The sequence below is a fragment of the Haliotis rubra genome, unplaced genomic scaffold (genome assembly GCF_003918875.1).
Source record: "Haliotis rubra isolate DU_JTF1 unplaced genomic scaffold, ASM391887v1 Scf4, whole genome shotgun sequence".
NCBI lineage: Eukaryota > Metazoa > Mollusca > Gastropoda > Lepetellida > Haliotidae > Haliotis > Haliotis rubra.
Window position 1 is genome coordinate 5,446,764 of NW_025767079.1, and position 17,841 is coordinate 5,464,604.

The window sequence follows — 17,841 nt, forward strand, 5'->3', positions numbered from 1 at the left end:
GAGGTAGCCTTGTGGTTTAAGCATTCACTTGTCGTGCCAAAGGCCTTGGTTCGATTCCCCACATGGGTACAATATGTGAAGCTCATTTCTGGTGTCCTCCACTGTGATATTGCTGGAATATTGCTAAAAGTGGCATAAAACCAAATTCACTCACTCACCAGGGTGGTAAAAATGTAGGACCTGCATCTTTTCAGCTTTCTTTCCACATAGAGCTGATATGCTGTGATGTATGGGAGCTGTGTTGCATACAACTTTGTCACCTATCATGCAGCCCGTGTTACCCAGATTGTAACATCATAACTGTTACCCTATCTCAACTATACTAGCTGTTACCATGATTGTTTCACTTTGCTACCAGGCTATTAATTTTGTGTATATTGTGCTTGTAACACCATAATCTAACTGCATACCCTCAGCAATTGCTTCTAATGAAATCAGTTTGTTTCAATAAGACGTCTCTTAATTGTGGATGTACTGAGAAAATGTCAGAGTTGTGAGTTGTTGCTATGGTTACAGACAACGCCTGGAGCTGATGCGGGAGATGTACCACAACGAAGCGGAGTTGTCCCCCACGTCCCCAGAGCCAAACATTGACTGCATGAGCGGTAGTGATCCCTTCTACGACCGCTTTCCATGGTTCAGGCTTGTTGGCAGGTAGGCACACTTCCTATATAGTTTAGAGCATTGTGTATTGGTTTGGGATGTAGTTCAGTCTGTATTTCAAGAGGATGAGGGGCGGTGGGGTAGCCTACCTGGTTAAAGCGTTCGCTCGTCATGCAGAAGGACCGGGTTAGATTCCCCACATGGGTACAATGTGTGAAGCCCATTTCTGGTGTCCCCCGCCATGATGTTGTTGGAATATTGCTCTAAGCAGCGTAAAACCCGACTCACTCACTCACTGTAGAGAATGATACTGTATGTGGATCTGGATGAAGTCCTGACCTTTTGCGAACATGATCACTTTCCTTTAAGCTCATCTGAGTAATGAGAAATGAATTGTACAGAGCTCAAACTTAAGCATGAAAGTCAAAGTGTCGTTTTCATTGTTCTCTTCTTGAAACTTCGGCATCTTACATGTAAATTAAAATACTAAACGAGCAAATCCAAGTCCCCTATGTTTCCACATTATTTTGAACACTGCTCATATTATTTAAGAAATGTGCCTTTTCTCAATATCATGTGTTTTGTTTGGAGATTGATGATGAATTCTGGAGACATGTTGTACTGGATACAATATTTTCTAAAGCAGGGAAGTGTGGCATTATTGATTGAATGCAGCAATGCAGCAGTGATATAATATGCAATTACTCACTGAGCTGAAAGTTAACTTAATAGGACTTGCGATTGTAAAATATTCTTAAGAACTGAATTATTGATGTAATTTATGGAACTTGTTTAGACACACCTTGTAATCTGTCTGATTATCAAGTGATTTTGTATCTTGCATTGCAGAGCATTTGTTTACCTGAGCAATCTGTACTACCCAGTGCCCCTGGTACACAGGGTAGCCATCGTCAGTGAGAAGGGGGAGGTGAAAGGTTATCTACGGGTCGCTGTTCAAGCTGTCACAGGTTAGTTTGGGACGTCAGACGCATGTAATATGGTGCCTGCTTTGTTATCCCCCGCAACAACGAAGTTGCAGGGGATATAGAAACGAGTTCCGTCCGTCCGTGGGTCTGTCCTTGTGTCCGTCCGTGCGTCTGTGACACTTTGTCCGAAGCATATCTCCTAATCTATATGTAGCAGCTTCATCAAACATGGTACACATATCAAGCATGATCCCTAGATGTGCCTTTTGGGGGTTAGAGCCAGATATGAATTTTATTTTTTGCTGTTTCCACGGAAACATGACTTAGGCTGTGGCTATGAGAACGTCATCTTGTCCAGAGCAGATCTCCTAAACTTTACATGCTAGCTTCATCAAACTTGGTACATATGTTAAGCATGATCCCTAGATGTGCCTTTTGGGGTTTAAACCCAGATGAGAATTTTATTTTTTGTGGAATCCATGGAAACATGACTTAGGCTGTGACTATGAGGATGTCATCTTGTTGCATTTCCATGGCAACAAGTTAGGCTTAAACTGAATTTGGTGGTCGTTTCCCTTTCTGGAGCAGATCTTAAAAACCTTTCAATACTCTCCTTCCACTTTGCTGTATACACTCTAAAATATTTGACATAATCATAACTAGTAGACATATTCATAAAGAGTATTTTGCTGTTGCGGGGGATATTGATGACTTTGTCTTCTTGTTTTCTTTGTTCTTTAACCTGCCCCACTTAGCAATATTCCAGCTATGTGGCAGCATTTGGTAAATGGACACATGGACCAGACAATCCAGTGATTGAAATCATGAGCATTAATCTCGAAACTGGGATACAGTAACATGCATCAAGTCAGCGAGTTGTCTGACCATGCAGTCCTGTGAGTCGTCTCTTGCGACAAGTATTGATTGCTGAAAAATATTTCTAACCCGATTCTTCAGAATCATGCTGCGTGCAACACAGCACATATATATACTGAGTCAAAAAAGAAACTTCACAAAATGTAATTTGAAAAATAATGAATAATTTTTCTCTGATGATACATCTATGTATCCGAAATGGAATCCCTACCAATTCGACTCTAGAAAAACGTTAGCAAAACCCACTCAAACCCATCCATTCGTCGTGCAAATGACGTTAGTGCCAAATCAGGTTTTGCACGTGCAGTCGATCACGTGATCTTCGCATCGAAGTTTTCTTCATATGCACGTGTTTGCATTGGCCTCAAGAATTGAAAAAACACTTTTAAACCACAGTTAGTTCTAACGGTACTTGAAATGCCACGATTGTCAAATGTGCAACGTGAACGTGCCGTTGGCATGTTGCAAGCGGTAAGATCAGTTATTGACGTCGCAAGAGCAATGGGATGCAGCCGTCGTACTGTGTATGACTTGCGAGGTTGTCTACAACAAACTGGCACCACTTCTGATTGCCCAAGGTTGGGTCGTCCACATGTGACGTCACGAGCAGAAGACCGTCAAATCGTCCTACGTCACCTACGTGACAGATTTCTGCCGGCTACACGAACCAGGGCTGAGATGTTAAGAGGTCGACTGCCCTCACAGACCATTCGAAATCGGTTGCGGGCTGCCAATCTCCATTCTCGACGTCCATATCGTGGGCCAATATTGACACCGTTTCATCAACGTCAACGTCTGCTGTGGGCCCAACGTCACCTCCGATGGACCCAGAGCGACTGGAATCGAGTCGTCTTTAGCGATGAATCCAGGTTTACCCTCAGTTTCGCGGACGGCAGGCATAGAGTCTGGAGATGATGTTGTGTACAGAAAGTCGACAGATTCGGGGGCGGAAGTTGCATGGTGTGGGGTGCTTTCTGTGGGAACAACCGTTCCCGACTTCTGGTCATCCGTGGAAACCTCACAGCTGCTGCTTACCGCGACCAGGTGCTCACCCCTGAACTCGTTCCTTTCATGGCGGCTCATGGCCCAGGTCTACAGTTCCAGCATGATAATGCTCGGCCGCACACCGCGATGTTGACACAGAATTTCCTTCAAAACGCTGGAATCAACGTCATGGACTGGCCATCGAGGTCCCCTGACCTTAATCCAATAGAGCATGTTTGGGATGCACTTGGGAGAAGGCTTCGTGGTCTTAGGAACCAACCTCAGAATTTGCAGAAACTTGGCGCGCTGCCTTGCAAGAGCAATGGCGCAGAATCCCCAACCACGTGTTCACAAGCATCAGGCAGTCGATGAGGAGACGGTGTTTGGCAGTGGTGAATGCGCGGGGCGGCCATACACGATATTGAACTGTGAAATTTCGCATTTTTATTCTTGTGACTTGACATTCTGTATACCCATGTTTTGGAACGGCGGTGTAGCCTAATGGAACTGATTATGGCACTGTCAGTGTATCGAGTACATCACACAGATCTCAGCAATGAAATAATAACAATTTAACCATCTTACCATCTCTTGTTCTTTTATAGTGCCCTGAAGAAAGAATGTGAAGTTTCTGTTTTGACTCAGTATATTTGTAAGATATTTATTTTTATAGATACCAATCAAGGATAGGCAATCATCATTGCCTATTCTAATTCTTTAATTATCATTCGAAAAATCTTCATTGACTTGTTGTGTTATGTTGCAGAGGCTGATGATGCACCTGACTATACCCCAGGTATCAAACAATCAGGAAACGCCAAAATCTCATTCAGTGATGCCGACTATTTTGCATCTGTAAGTTCTTACTTATATAGTCCTAAGTTTTGTCAAACAGTGTTTGAAAGTTGAAATGTGACAGCTCTTAGCTGTTGGTGGTAACCTCTTTCTTTCAATGGTGGATATTATGCCGAAAGGATGCAAAATGTAAAGAATCTCTTCATTTCTATAATTACTGTTATTAAAGGCATTGCAAATACTTTGGATATATGCATATTCTTTAGAGATATAATAATGTTTTTCCTAATAAGCACGTCTCTTGCATACAGTCACTTCACGTATGGTTTGTTACAGTTAAACATGGATTATCTAAAAAGCATGGTGAAAGTGATGGACGTGAACTGAATAAAACTTCCATTTCATTTCAGCCATCTTTCTTTCAGAAACAACTGACCCACACTGAATTCCCACCAGCCATTGTCGGGAAACCACCCGTATCTGTTCCCTCGATGGAGAATCTGAGAATAGTTGAAGGAGAAGGGCAGTCCCCAGAAAACACAGACACAGTCAAAGGTAGATATTTCCATCACAGTCATGAGATCCTGAAAGTTCCCGATTCTCCACATGGGTACAATGTGTGAAGCCCATATCTAGTATGCCCCCGCCGTGATATTGCTAGAATATTGCTGAAAGCAGCCTAAAGTCAAACTCACTCACTGAAAGTTTCAATGTATATTAGTTATAAAAACCCATCGCTATTGAGAACTGAGAATGATGGGGATTTGATGATTATGATGTGTTGCCTGATGTGTTTTGAGGCCATTGTCCTCAGACAGTGTGGATCGGTGCTCACGCATTCAGCCATTGGTTTGTCTTGACGACTCAGTGGTATAGCTGGATTTCTGCCAATGAATATGTAACAAAATATACTGATTGTTATAACTGATTGAGACACAGATACAGTGAAAGGTTGAAGGTCTACAGACCCTCTCTTTTGCATAAACTTATCAGTCAGTTCGTCCGTGGGGAAAGTGCATCAGGTCTTCCTCCACCTGTTTGTGGCAGTGTGCGTCTGGTCTTCCTCCACCTGTTTGTGGCAGTGTGCGTCTGGTCTTCCTCCCCGTTTGTGGCAGTGTGCGTCTGGTCTTCCTCCCCCTGTTTGTGGCAGTGTGCGTCTGGTCTTCCTCCCCTGTTTGTGGCAGTGTGCGTCTGGTCTTCCTCCCCGTTTGTGGCAGTGTGCGTCTGGTCTTCCTCCACCTGTTTGTGGCAGTGTGCGTCTGGTCTTCCTCCACCTGTTTGTGGCAGTGTGCGTCTGGTCTTCCTCCCCCTGTTTGTGGCAGTGTGCGTCAGGTCTTCCTCCCCCTGTTTGTGGCAGTGTGCGTCTGGTCTTCCTCCACCTGTTTGTGGCAGTGTGCGTCTGGTCTTCCTCCCCCTGTTTGTGGCAGTGTGCGTCTGCTGTAATCCATCTGTGTCTGGTGTTGCAGTGTCGGACCAGAACGTGACAGCTGACAGCAAGAAGGTAGTGAACCTCGACCATGGTCCAGACATCAACTCCAAGGAGCTGCCAGAGCACCTCCAACTTGGCTCCCAGTTCCAGTTCCGGGTCACCGTGCTCCAGGCCTCCGGAATATCACCAGAATATGCGGACATCTTCTGCCAGTTCAAGTGAGTAGAACCTTGAAACCCAGCAGCGATCAAGTTCTATGAAAACCTTTAGCATTTCATGCAACTTCAGTATCCAGTTGAATAAAATCAATGTCTCAACTCATTTTGCCATTTTTGACTTACATGCCAAGTGGTACTTCTGTAATGTATTCTGGATAATCATAGTCAAAGAGAGGCAACTTAGATTTGTAAGGATAATTTTTCAGTAGTGTACCGTAACTCAGTACATCTCCTTTGAGTTTGTGTGTTTGTTTTGTTCATTTAAACAAAATTTCCTGATGTTCCAAGGATAGATTATGGTTGACGAGTCAGTTACACTTCTTATTATTCCCCGCAAAGCGTTTTGCGGGGGGTATTAAAATGGACTCCGTCCGTGCGTCCGTCCCTCCGTCAGTCCGTCCGTCCGTGCACATTTCTCTTATCCGGAGCAGAACTCTAAAACCATTCAATATTTCTTCACCAAACTTGGCACATACATGGATCTGGTGGTGTACTGGTGCCTTTTGGTAGTTTTGGAATTCTGAATAAAATATTTTTGGCGTTTCCATGGCAACAAGTTCGACTTTGACTGAAATTAGTGGTAGTGCTCTTTTCCGGAGCAGAACTCTAAAACCGTTCAATATTTCTTTACCAAACTTGGTCCATGGATAGATCTGGTGGTGTACTGGTGCCTTTTGGTAGTTTTGGAATTCTGAATAAAATATTTTTGGCGTTTCCATGGCAACAAGTTTGACTTAGACTGAAATTGGTGGTAGTGCTCTTTTCCGGACCATAACTCTAAAACTGTTCAATATTTCTTCACCAAACGTGGCACATAGATAGATCTGGTGGTGTACTGGTGCCTTTTGGTAGTTTTGGAATTCTGAATAAAATAATTTTGGCGTTTCCATGGCAACAAGTTTGACTTAGCCTGAAATTGTGGTAGTGCTCTTTTCCGGAGCAGAACTCTAAAACCGTTCAATGTTTCTTCACCAAACTTGGCACATAGATTGGTCTGGTTGTGTACTGGTGCCTTTTGGTAGTTTTGGAATTCTGAATAAAATATTTTTGGCATTTCCATGGCAACAAGTTTGACTGAAATTGGTGATAGTGCTGCTTTCTGGAGCAGAACTTTAAAAACCTTTCAATACCCCCTTCCACTTTTCTATATACACACCTAAATATTGGACATAATCATAACTCGTAGACATAATCATGAAGAGTATTTTGCCATTGCGGGAGATATTGATGACTTTGTCTTCTTGTAAATTTAGTAATGTAGTCAACGATGCATTAATACATTTAAACTCAGTAGGTGTCCAAGAACTGTTTGAATAAGAATATTAAACTGAAATTTCTGCAATGATTGTTTGGTTGGAGCAAACCAGTCATAACCAAAGATTGATGATGAAATTCAAATTGATTCCCTATGTAAGCATTTACATTATACATAAGGCTGATATTGAAGGAAATCCCAATGATTCATGAGGCAGATGTTTGCCTTTGGTGCACCAGGTCAGTGTCAAGATCAGGCTGTGTGTAACAGTTTCGTCTGTTTTCCAGCTTCCTGCACCGACATGATGAGGCGTTCTCCACAGAACCTCTGAAGAACACAGGGAAAGGCCCACCGCTTGGCTTCTACCATGTACAGAATGTAAGTCCCTTCCACTTGACGCACAGAAACTTAAAAATCTCAATCTTTACGGAAAGCAGAAAATTTTAAAAACATTGAGTCATCAAATATTAGTTTTGAAATTGACGTGTATGCTTAATGCTCAAATGTCAGTGTAAACATTGTGAAAGGTCATGTTATACTGGGATGAGATGTTTTATACAGTGTTAGCCTGGTCAAACAGCATGTTAATGTGGGAAATTTGACCTCTCTGCTGCAGTTCACCGTGAATGTGACCAAGTCGTTTATTGACTACGTGAAAACACAGCCCCTTGTGTTTGAGGTGTTCGGTCACTACCAGCAGCACCCACTTCATGAACAAGCCAAGGAGAGACCCTTGTAAGTTTCCATGTGGCTCTGTTATTGTTTGTGATCACAAGTTGTACAATATCCTGGTTACTGCTGATTCTGTAGATAAGATATCAGTAATATCTTTATTAAATAACAAGCAGGTAAATAATGTTATAAGTCGATATACAGCATCACAAAGACATACAGCATCACAATGATATATGGCATCTCAGGTAGATATACAGTATCTCAGGTAGATATAGAGCATATCAGGTAGATATGTGACATCTCAGGTAGATATATGGCATCTCAGGTAGATATACAGTATCTCAGGTAGATATACAGTATCTCAGGTAGATATAGAGCATCTCAGGTAGATATATGGCATCTCAGGTAGACATAAGGAAATAGTAAAGGAGATCCACATAGGTGTGAAGAGCATGTATGGGGAAGCCAGATGTCTGAAGCTCATTGTCAAATGTATTGTCAGAGGAGATCATTTTGAAAACTAACATACTAACATTTTGATTTGGAATGATTTCTTTGTGAGTCCATGTTCTCAGTCTACCCACTAAGGTGTATGGCATCACAGGATGCTAACAGTGTCACAGCTACACCTCACATTAAATTGTCACAGCTAACTGGAAATTTCAAATTCAAATTTTCTTAAGCTTTTTCAGCAGAATTCGTTCCCCACCGAGCCGGAGTTTCCCATCCCACCTGCCTGTGTCGAAACCTGTACCATCACCCAAGTATGGAGTCATCACTGCCCCAAGGTGAGAAACTGTTTCTGACATCTCAAGTGGAAGTGTATGTGTCCCATGTGAAGCACTTGTCTCCCTGTGTCACGGTGTAGCCCTGCTTCCACACCTTCAGTGTCACGCCCCTCTGAGCTGGCAGCTCATCAGCTCCACCTGAAGCTTACCCCAACTGTAGGACACATCTGGACGCCTATGAGCCTCGGGAACATTGAACATTACACAAACTGACTGGTTTGGTGGATAAGCACCATCTTGCTACCCATTTACTGTCAGTCTACGTTCAGTTTTATTACTTCAGTCTCTATGTCCAGATTTGACTTTCCTGGTCTATTTGGCAAATCATGTTTGTTTTTAATATTTTTGTACATAAAGTATTTTCAGGTTAATATTCTTTCCCAAATTTTAAGTAAACAGTTGGGACTATTTATATTCTATTATAATCTATTTTTTGGTAGTCTTTATAAGTTGTCAGTGCTTATTAAATTAAAGTTTCATCTGAAAAAGAAACAAAGAGATGTGCTGTTCCAAACACAGCAAGGTATAACAAATGTAAGCATAAAGATCATTGCAGGAGTTCCCTCTTGTCATTTATTGAATTTGTGAAAATGTCTTCATGTATTTGTCACAGTGGCCATGCATATGCTTGTAAATAAACACATGTTTATCCTTCTTTAAAGCTACCAGTTCTGGTAATTCCTACTATTGCTGTTTCAACTTTCTTTTACCCATTCATTCCTTTAGACAATACTCCTGACAGTTTGTTGTCTTTGTTTGTGTGACTTGATGTGCCAGGTGGTATGTGTGCTTAGTATTTTCTGTAATTTCTGGTCAGTGTTGTAATATGCACTTATTCTGTCCCCACCCAGAAAGAGAGACTTGTCTCTTGTAATGGACATCACTAAGGCAGCTGGGATTGGGTAAGATGTTTCGCATGAATGCTGGTGGTGGTCACAGGACTTGTAGTTTGTAGTTTGGAGTTATCTGCCCTTACAATTGATAGGAGCTTTGAATTCATAGCCATGCTTTTGCTTTGAACTTTTACATAGGTAAAATATGTTTCTGTTTTTTTAAATGATAGAGAATAAAATTTCTTAATGATTTGAATGTGACATTTATTAAATGTGTAAAATGTCAGAAGCTTCTCTGAATCAAAGCAACTCTTTTAGTTTGGAGTTATCTGCCCTTACTATTGACAGGAGCTTTGAATTCATATCATTGCCTTTGCTTTGAACTTTCATAGAGGTAAAGTTGCAGTTTACCATAAAGATAGAGAAAAAAGTTAACTAAACAAGACATTCTTTTATTATTGATTTGAATCCGACATCATTGTATAGAAATTGTAAGGATTGTCTTAATCAAAGAGACTTTTGTGGTTTGGAGTTATCTGCCCTTTTGGTTTAATGCCGAGTGGTTAAAGGACATTAGGTCACAGATTCATGTTCCTCACATGAGTACTGTGTGTGAAACGATTGCGTTCTTGGTGTTTCACTTGCACAAGAATTTTACGGAATTCATACTTGCATCTGACCCGTGAAGGTCCGGGTTAGAATATTGAACTTCAGTAACCCATGCTTGTCGTAAGAAGCGATTAATGGGATCGGGTGGTCAGGCTCTCTGACTTGGTTGACACATGTCATCGGTTGCCAATTGAGCAGATCGATGCTGATGCTGTTGAGCATTGTCTGGTCCAGACTCGATTATTTACAGACTGCTGCCATATAGCTGGAATATTGCTGAGTGCAGCGTAAAACTCAGCTCACTCACTCATACTTGCATCTTCCATTTCTGTTTCCTTAGTAGAAAAAGTAGTTATCTGCCCTTTGACCATAAATGTGCATGATTATGTGTCTTATATTAATTGCAAACAAGATTGTTTTCAAACATCAATAGTAGGCACAAGTGGCAATTTCCTGTGCGTGCTACACCAAAATTAACGGGTGCAAATACTGTTTTACCCTGATCATGTTTGAAGGTTAGTTAGTACCACACCTGTACTCATGGTGAAATGTTGGAGACCTGCATCAATATGGGATTTACTCCTACATGAAGCTCACGCCTAGATATAACTGGAATACTGTTCAAAGTGGCGTTAAAGCAAACTCACTCGAGTAGTACCATCAGAATTAACAGGCCTTATTGAATGCAATTGTTGATTACAGTTTCATAACAGTTTAGAAACTCTTCCTGTAGAACCATCCTTCACCTACTCCCTATGCATGATACTCATGGTGGGCGTTCAAGGATTTACCTGTTCCTCGCTACTATGAGTTTACTAAGTGTACTCCTTTCATAAGTTAAGCATAATGGGTGACTTACCCTTGTTTTCCCAACTTTCTTCTGTATTTTGCTATAGCCAGTTTATTTACAGAACTTTAAGCTCAAAATCAGTGTAGGCGGACGATAAACAAGTCAGAACAATAACAAGAGTTGCTGTGTTGTAAAGGGGCGGTGGGGTAGTGTAATGGGTAAAGTGTTCACTTGTCATGCCGAAGTCCTGGCTTATGCTCATGTTAGCCACTATTTTGGCCTGGTCAAGGCTGCAATTGTTTGGCTGTTATTGAGCTGTTGTATTTAACACCATTTTCTCACTCAAACATTGGCCCAAATATATCAGTTCTCATGGATATCTACTACATAGAGCGGCAACTGGATATACTGTTTCGTTTTATCTGTGTTCTAACTTTGTGTTGATTATTAACTGAATTTATTGTTCATTAAGCTGTTTACTAATATGTTTGGTATATCTAGAATGTTCTCTGTCATGTATAGTCAGACTGCATGATCTTGCCTTACAGTGTGTATCTAACCCAGTATTTAAATGCTTCTATCTTATCAAAGTTATTAATTATCATCCTTTTGAAAAAGGGTCTTTCAGATCTGTAGTGAAAGTGAGTGTACCTGAAGCAAAATTTCACTGAGCTTCCATTGTGAAAATGTAAAGGCGTCTTGATTTGTTGAAATGACTCTAGTTTGCCTTATTGTATGATCATTCGTGCAAAGCATTTCCTTCTTACTCTGCAGTTTCGTTTCTTAGGGAATGGTTTATAGTTGTACAGTTTGAAAACATGAAAATAAGACTAAATAATGTGCAGGAAACTAAACCTTTATATTTGGTTTCTTTCAGCTCGAGCCCTGTCTACTCCAGATGTGATCTGCTAGTGTGGTTTGAGATCTGTGAACTGGCACCCAATGGAGAGTAAGTCATCTACTGGTGTTTTTATATTCTTAGTCGTATCAGGAGTTTTATGGAAAGTAGAGGGCTTGTGTGGCAAGTACTCAGGAATGTGAGGTAGAAACATTGTTGGGAAGAATATGATATTCATGATGTGAGCTCTTGTGTTAGCTCTCTTATAGGCACTGGGGGACTAAACATTGGGGAGTTAGTCCAAACTTAACTGAAAAGTAATCTACTAAACATGAATTAACCGCCTCCTTGGTGTAGTGGTTAGAGCATCCGCCCGGAGAGTGGAAGGTCGCGGGTTCGACCCTGACCGCGTCATACCAAAAGACGTTAAAATATAGTACTTGTTGGTCCCTGCCTGGCGCTCGGCATTAATGGGTACATCAAGGACTGGTCGGCTCGGAGTCAGTATAATGTGTCTGAGTGGTATTCATGCTTCACTGCGGCATGGTATCTCAGTGGGCTAGCACTATAAAACCAGCTTCAGTCTGGGCTAGTTCAAGCAGCCGCACATACACATACACATGCACATGCATGCACGTCGTCATATGTAGCAAAATACTCTCAAGCTCGACCCAATTTCATCTCACCTCACCTCACTAAACATGAAGTACTTACCCTTTAACTAAAGGAAGTAAGTGCAATCACTGTGAACGCTGTGGAAAATGTATCAGGAACTAGATGTGATTGTCTTTGCCATGTAAAGAAATGATGTAGAAACTTGAGTTAAAGAGCAAACTAAATATTTCATCTGACTGTCCCTTTGAGCTAACTCGCATGAACAGTCAAAGATAAACACCATGTTTTGTAAAGTCAGATATTAGTTTTGCAGAGATGCCAACCCTTACGCCTTAGGCTTTATTATTACGATTTTGACCAGTAAATTACGCCATTACACTTAATCTGCGAAAATTACACTTTTCTACTCGTTTTACGAAAATCAATAAAGTGGATAAAATTTCACAGGGAAGTGTTTCGTAACGCACAGGTGCAGGGGTGCAGAAATGGCCTTGCATGGATAGGAATTGCTTACTCTTAGCATCGCACTCATTCCAATAAACTTGCAAGGAATTAAAGTATTTTGAGTCACATGACCAACAATTTTCAATGTATGGAGCTTCATAATGATTGGTCACATGTGTTTCTGTCTAGAATCTTCCTTTCGTGAAAACGTGTACCATGTTGAAGCGATCGTCAGACAAGTATTACACTTTTTAGGTCCAAATTACACTTTTTGACCTCTAGTATTACACTTAGGCCCAAAGTAGGGTTGGCATCTCTGGTTTTGTTGCTGAGTCTCATGTTTTGTGATGCTGAGTCCTGTGTTTGATGCAGGTACGTACCTGTGGTGGTGGACCATGGGGAGGAGCTGCCCACCAGGGGGATCTTCATGCTGCACCAGGGTATACAGAGACGCATCCGCATCACCATCGTACACGAGCGGCGGCATGAACTGCTGTGGAAGGACGTGAAGGAGCTTGTTGTTGGTACGTCTTACACAGGAGTGGTTGTATTTCATTGTTCAATTGTAAGATGCATGGCATGGGCTTTTCAAGTGATATACTCATCAGTACTTTGTATGTAGATTGATGCTCATGATGTTGATCACTGGATTGTCTGGTCCAGACCCGAGTATTTACAGAAGGCTGCCATGTAGCTGGAATATTGCTAAACATCAATAATTTTATAATGTTTTTTAAGTTCACACTGATGTATCTGATGATCGTCTGTGCAGGTCGTATCCGCAACACCCAGGAGTACCGCGACTACGATGGCGAGATGACCGTCCTCTCCCTCAACCTCTTCCCGGCCCACTTCCTTCAGTACTCCAACGATGACAGGTGAGTGAGAACTTGATATCTGCAGATGGCACTAATTGAAAGATGGGTAGGAGCTGGACATCTATAGATAAAGTTCTTAAGATGTTAAGAAACACTTGACAAAAGCATTCAATGCTGTCAGTACCTGTTCCTCTGCAGATATTCTGTAAACCGATTATGGCTGCTTTTGCTGGAAGAAATGAATCGTATCATGCCTCTTTGTTAGACCAACCAATCAGAGAGCAGAACCACTAACCTCCCATGAGACCATACACTCTCAGTAACACATACACCTCATCTACTTTGAATGGAGATTCTGATACAGGCATTCGTATTTCGACACTGCCTTGGTTTTTCATATCATTAATTGTGATGTGCAAGTACATTAATTTCTTACAATATCATGTTTGTGATTTACATTTTTAATTGTAGTTAAACGTTTCAACACGATTTGGCCTCTAATGCTGGAAGAGTTGTCTCCCTTTGACAAACAAATGTTCTCTTGGTTGGCCTGTTGTGAAAATAATGGAAACCAATGGCACCATAACCAACAATATGTTGTTTTCGAATCCAGTGTATCAACAATTAAAGTCAGTGAAACAACAATTCCAGGTTGATTTTTACTTGTCTCAGACTAATGGAATTGTTGGGTGTGTACAATTTTTGTCAGATCAGTATTAATTTATATCCATGAAAATGGAGAGTATGACTAGTCAGTTGGATTGTTCACGTGATTCCGGGTGTGGCATGAATTGTTTCAATGTTTTCTGTTCTTGGGAAACACAGCACAGGAAGTTACCAAATCATTTCGGGAGCATAAAAAATAACCAATAAAGTCATCAGAACTATGTTTTTACTCTAAAACACACGTTTCTGTGACAGTATCGTTTGTGTTTCAGAGTCTTCTTCCAGTTTGAGGCAGCCTGGGACAGCTCCCTCCATAACTCCTCACTCCTGAACAGGGTCACACAGTACGGGGAGAGGGTGTACATGACACTCTCCGCATACCTGGAGGTATGCCTCTCACCCAGACCAAATTACGATTATGTTATGGTTAAAGTTTTCATTTTTTATTTGCTTGTTGTTTAATGCAGCTGCATTATTTCAGCCATATGAGCAAGAAGAAGTTCCGAAACATTGTGACAAAGAATAAGTTGTCCATAAAAAGTGCCATGTACTGTTTTGTAGTTCTTTGAGCATCTGAGCAAAAGTTTTCTTATGTTGTATATGGTAAAAGTATAATCTTCTTGCTCTCCTTGCCATAGGTTGAGAACTGTGCCCAGCCTGCTTGTATCACCAAGGACTTGACTCTCATCATCCACTCCAGGGACACCAAGATCTCAGCTCCAAGGTAGGCTGCACTTTAGCACTGTAGAGAGTTTGTCTGTACTCACCTCATGACTGTTCCATGTGGTCCGATCTCAGCTCCTCAGTAGGTTGCACTCAGCACTGTGGAGAGTTTGTGACTGGTTCATGCAATCAGAGTCACAGTTCCTTGATAAAATTCACACCGAAACTGTAGAGAGTTTGCCTGTTGATTTTTTTGGTCAAAATATGAGATCACTATGGATGTGTAATTCTCAACATTTTTGTATATTTTTCTCACAATTTTATTCTTTAAAATACAAATGCTCCCTAATTTGTAAAATCCTGTTAAAATATATATGTGCCTTGATTTGTAAAATCCTGTTGCATTTTTTGTGTTTTCAGATACATGTCAAAATTCATTTAAGTTTAAATGTCTTCAGCTGTGTATATGAGGAGTACAAAAGTCACAGTTGTAACTTTTGCTTCTTTTTGCTTGTATATTTTATAATATGGCTTTTGTAACTGTGTAACAACCACTTTCGTGATACTGATGTCATATATGTTGTATATATCACCTGTAGTTTTCTAGATCCACCTAGCCATGCTGTAGCAGATGTCTATATCATGCTTATATCTGTTTGTCACAGTCTTGCTCAGTTGGTTGTACCAGTGGCGTCAGTAGTCAATATACGCTCCAGCCTTGCACATAGCATCACAACTAACTCTAGATACAGCAGCTGTTTAACTTTTGGGATTTGAGGTAAACATTAATCAAAAGCCATTAATAACGGGGAAGAAGTGGCTCAGTCATTGTATAATAATGGGGGCGGTGGGGTAGCCTAGTGGTTAAAGTGTTACAACCATACTCAGTCAGCATAATACTGGCTGTGAAGAGTTATGTCCCTTGGTCCCTCCACAGTGCTCTGTCATCATCATGCCCCAACTCATCGGTTTCTCCAAGATGGAATGCATCTGAGACCTTCGTAATTTCAGGCTTTCTTGAGCTGATATAACTATTCTATAAAATGTTGAACTTAATTTTCTCTCATTTAAAATATTTAAAATAGTTTTCTGTTAAAAGTCTTTTATACAACTTTATGAACATCAGATTTGTCTTAATAAATATACTCATATGGTTATTTACGTTTTAAGATGTAGAAAGTAACATTTGCATTCATAATTCACAATATTATAGCTGCTGAAGAGATATATTGTAGGTTAAGAACTTCAAAATATATCTGTTCAATATTCAGTGTTGATTCTTTTGATAAAAAAGTTTCAAGTTATGTTTATTCAGATCTTTCTTCTAAGCATGATACTAGCGGGCTTGTAAGGGATGGAATATAGGTTAGAATAGTTGCAACATGGCCTGAGGAGCGATGAACCTCCATTGAAATCCCACTGTAGATCTTTGTGATGTTGCAGCAGCCCAGCATGTTGGGGGATTGGTTTGTTGTGTTGTGTGTTGTATTGTCTCTCTGTGCTGGTATAACATCTATATCATGTCTTGTTCACTGTTTGTGATGTTAGCACTGTGGTGGGGCAGGGGTGAGAGGGATGGGGATGGAACAACTCTTAGGCTGATAGCATATTTGTTGAAACAAAAGTTTGGAGGATTCACCTTGGAAACGAAGGTATTTCTGTTTGCAAATGCCTGTATTGTGTCCATGAAATACCAGAACGATTCTTGTGGGAGAGTGGTTGAGTGAGTTGAGTTTTACGCCGCACTCAGCAATATTCCAGCTATATGGCGGCGGTCTGTAAATAATCGAGTGTGGACCAGACAATCCAGTGATCAACAGCATGAGCATCGATCTGCACAATTGGGAACCGATGACATGTGTCGACCAAGTCCGCGAGCCTGACCACCCGATCCCGTTAGTCGCCTCTTACGACAAGCATAGGTTACTGAAGGTTCATTCGAACCCAGACCTTCACGGGTCTCTTGTGGGAGAGTATATATTGGGGTTTGGTAAAGTACACAAGCTTTAGTTTCAGGGTAAAGTCAGTCTATGACTATATTAGCTCTTTGGTTCTGTTTTATTGGGTGTTTCTGAAAGACATATTGTTCCAGAAACTTGAAAGTTGAATAACACATCTAGAACAATGTAGCTTGAAGATCTTTCATTCTTTGTAGTGGTAATCATATGCCTCAATGACATCAGAGTCTGAAGGTTGTAGTGTAGGGACGGAGGTATATGTCACAACTGTTACACACATCTGAGGGACACTGTGCAGACACAGGGTGTAGCTGACACGCAAGTCTAGCTGCTCTCCCCTGCAGGGTGCCGCTGTACGAGGCGATCTTAGCGCTAAGGTGACCATACATTAACTTAGACTTATGATTGCCATAGCTCTCAGGTTGTTTTGTACAGCGGCATCCATTATGTTAGACAATACATTGGCAGACAAATAAGCTTTTCGGAGACATATTCCTCATTTAGATCAAATGCCTGAAAATATGTAAACCGTGTCCCAAAAGAAACACAAAAATTAAAATCTCTTATCTAGATTCACTCGCACAAATCAACATCAATGTTACGATCATTGTAACTCCCATAATTTAACATTAGCTTTCAATAGTCATACTGCTGAGAGTGCTTTGTGCAAGTGGATCTAGGACCATTAAAGCTGAGTGAAGGGATTCAAGTGACTGCAGCAAGGCTTGTTGATGTTGTAAAGCTGGCTTTGGTGGTGTTGTCTGTGGCGGTGTTCTAACCGAGGCCCTGTTTGGCATACAGTGTTCGTTTCAGGGCTCTGCGCAGTCTCTTTGGCGGATCCAAGAACGCAGAAAGCAACCGTGTGTCTGGTGTCTACGAACTGTTCCTCAGGAAATTCTCTGAATCAAGTAGTCCAGGTAAGTCTTGTGAGAATGCCATATATCATTGTTTTGTTTGCTTGTACTCACTAACATCACGTGAGTAGGCTGAAATACTAGCAACATCCATGTGTTGCTGAAATACTACCTGTCACTGTTTTATGAAAAGGTTTTGATCAT

At 41.1% G+C, this 17,841-nt stretch overlaps 1 protein-coding gene across 14 annotated transcripts in view; it reads left to right on the plus strand.

The window, feature by feature from the left end:
• Positions 1-17,841, plus strand: part of LOC124287200 (kinesin-like protein unc-104) — a 95,585-nt gene that overhangs the window by 61,486 nt on the left and 16,258 nt on the right. For 4 of the 14 annotated variants that reach the window (XM_046723687.1, XM_046723696.1, XM_046723692.1 and 1 more), the window contains 15 exons: positions 517-654; positions 1,453-1,571; positions 4,156-4,244; positions 4,595-4,739; positions 5,651-5,831; positions 7,374-7,464; positions 7,703-7,821; positions 8,445-8,549; positions 9,401-9,451; positions 11,659-11,730; positions 13,051-13,202; positions 13,451-13,556; positions 14,435-14,549; positions 14,801-14,886; positions 17,585-17,700. In XM_046723687.1, the coding sequence (XP_046579643.1) occupies positions 517-654; positions 1,453-1,571; positions 4,156-4,244; positions 4,595-4,739; positions 5,651-5,831; positions 7,374-7,464; positions 7,703-7,821; positions 8,445-8,549; positions 9,401-9,451; positions 11,659-11,730; positions 13,051-13,202; positions 13,451-13,556; positions 14,435-14,549; positions 14,801-14,886; positions 17,585-17,700 (1,685 nt within the window). Of the gene's footprint in view, positions 1-516; positions 655-1,452; positions 1,572-4,155; positions 4,245-4,594; positions 4,740-5,650; positions 5,832-7,373; positions 7,465-7,702; positions 7,822-8,444; positions 8,550-9,211; positions 9,224-9,400; positions 9,452-11,658; positions 11,731-13,050; positions 13,203-13,450; positions 13,557-14,434; positions 14,550-14,800; positions 14,887-17,584; positions 17,701-17,841 lie in introns of all 14 variants that reach the window. The other 10 variants (XM_046723689.1, XM_046723697.1, XM_046723699.1 and 7 more) reach the window with 7 other exon arrangements.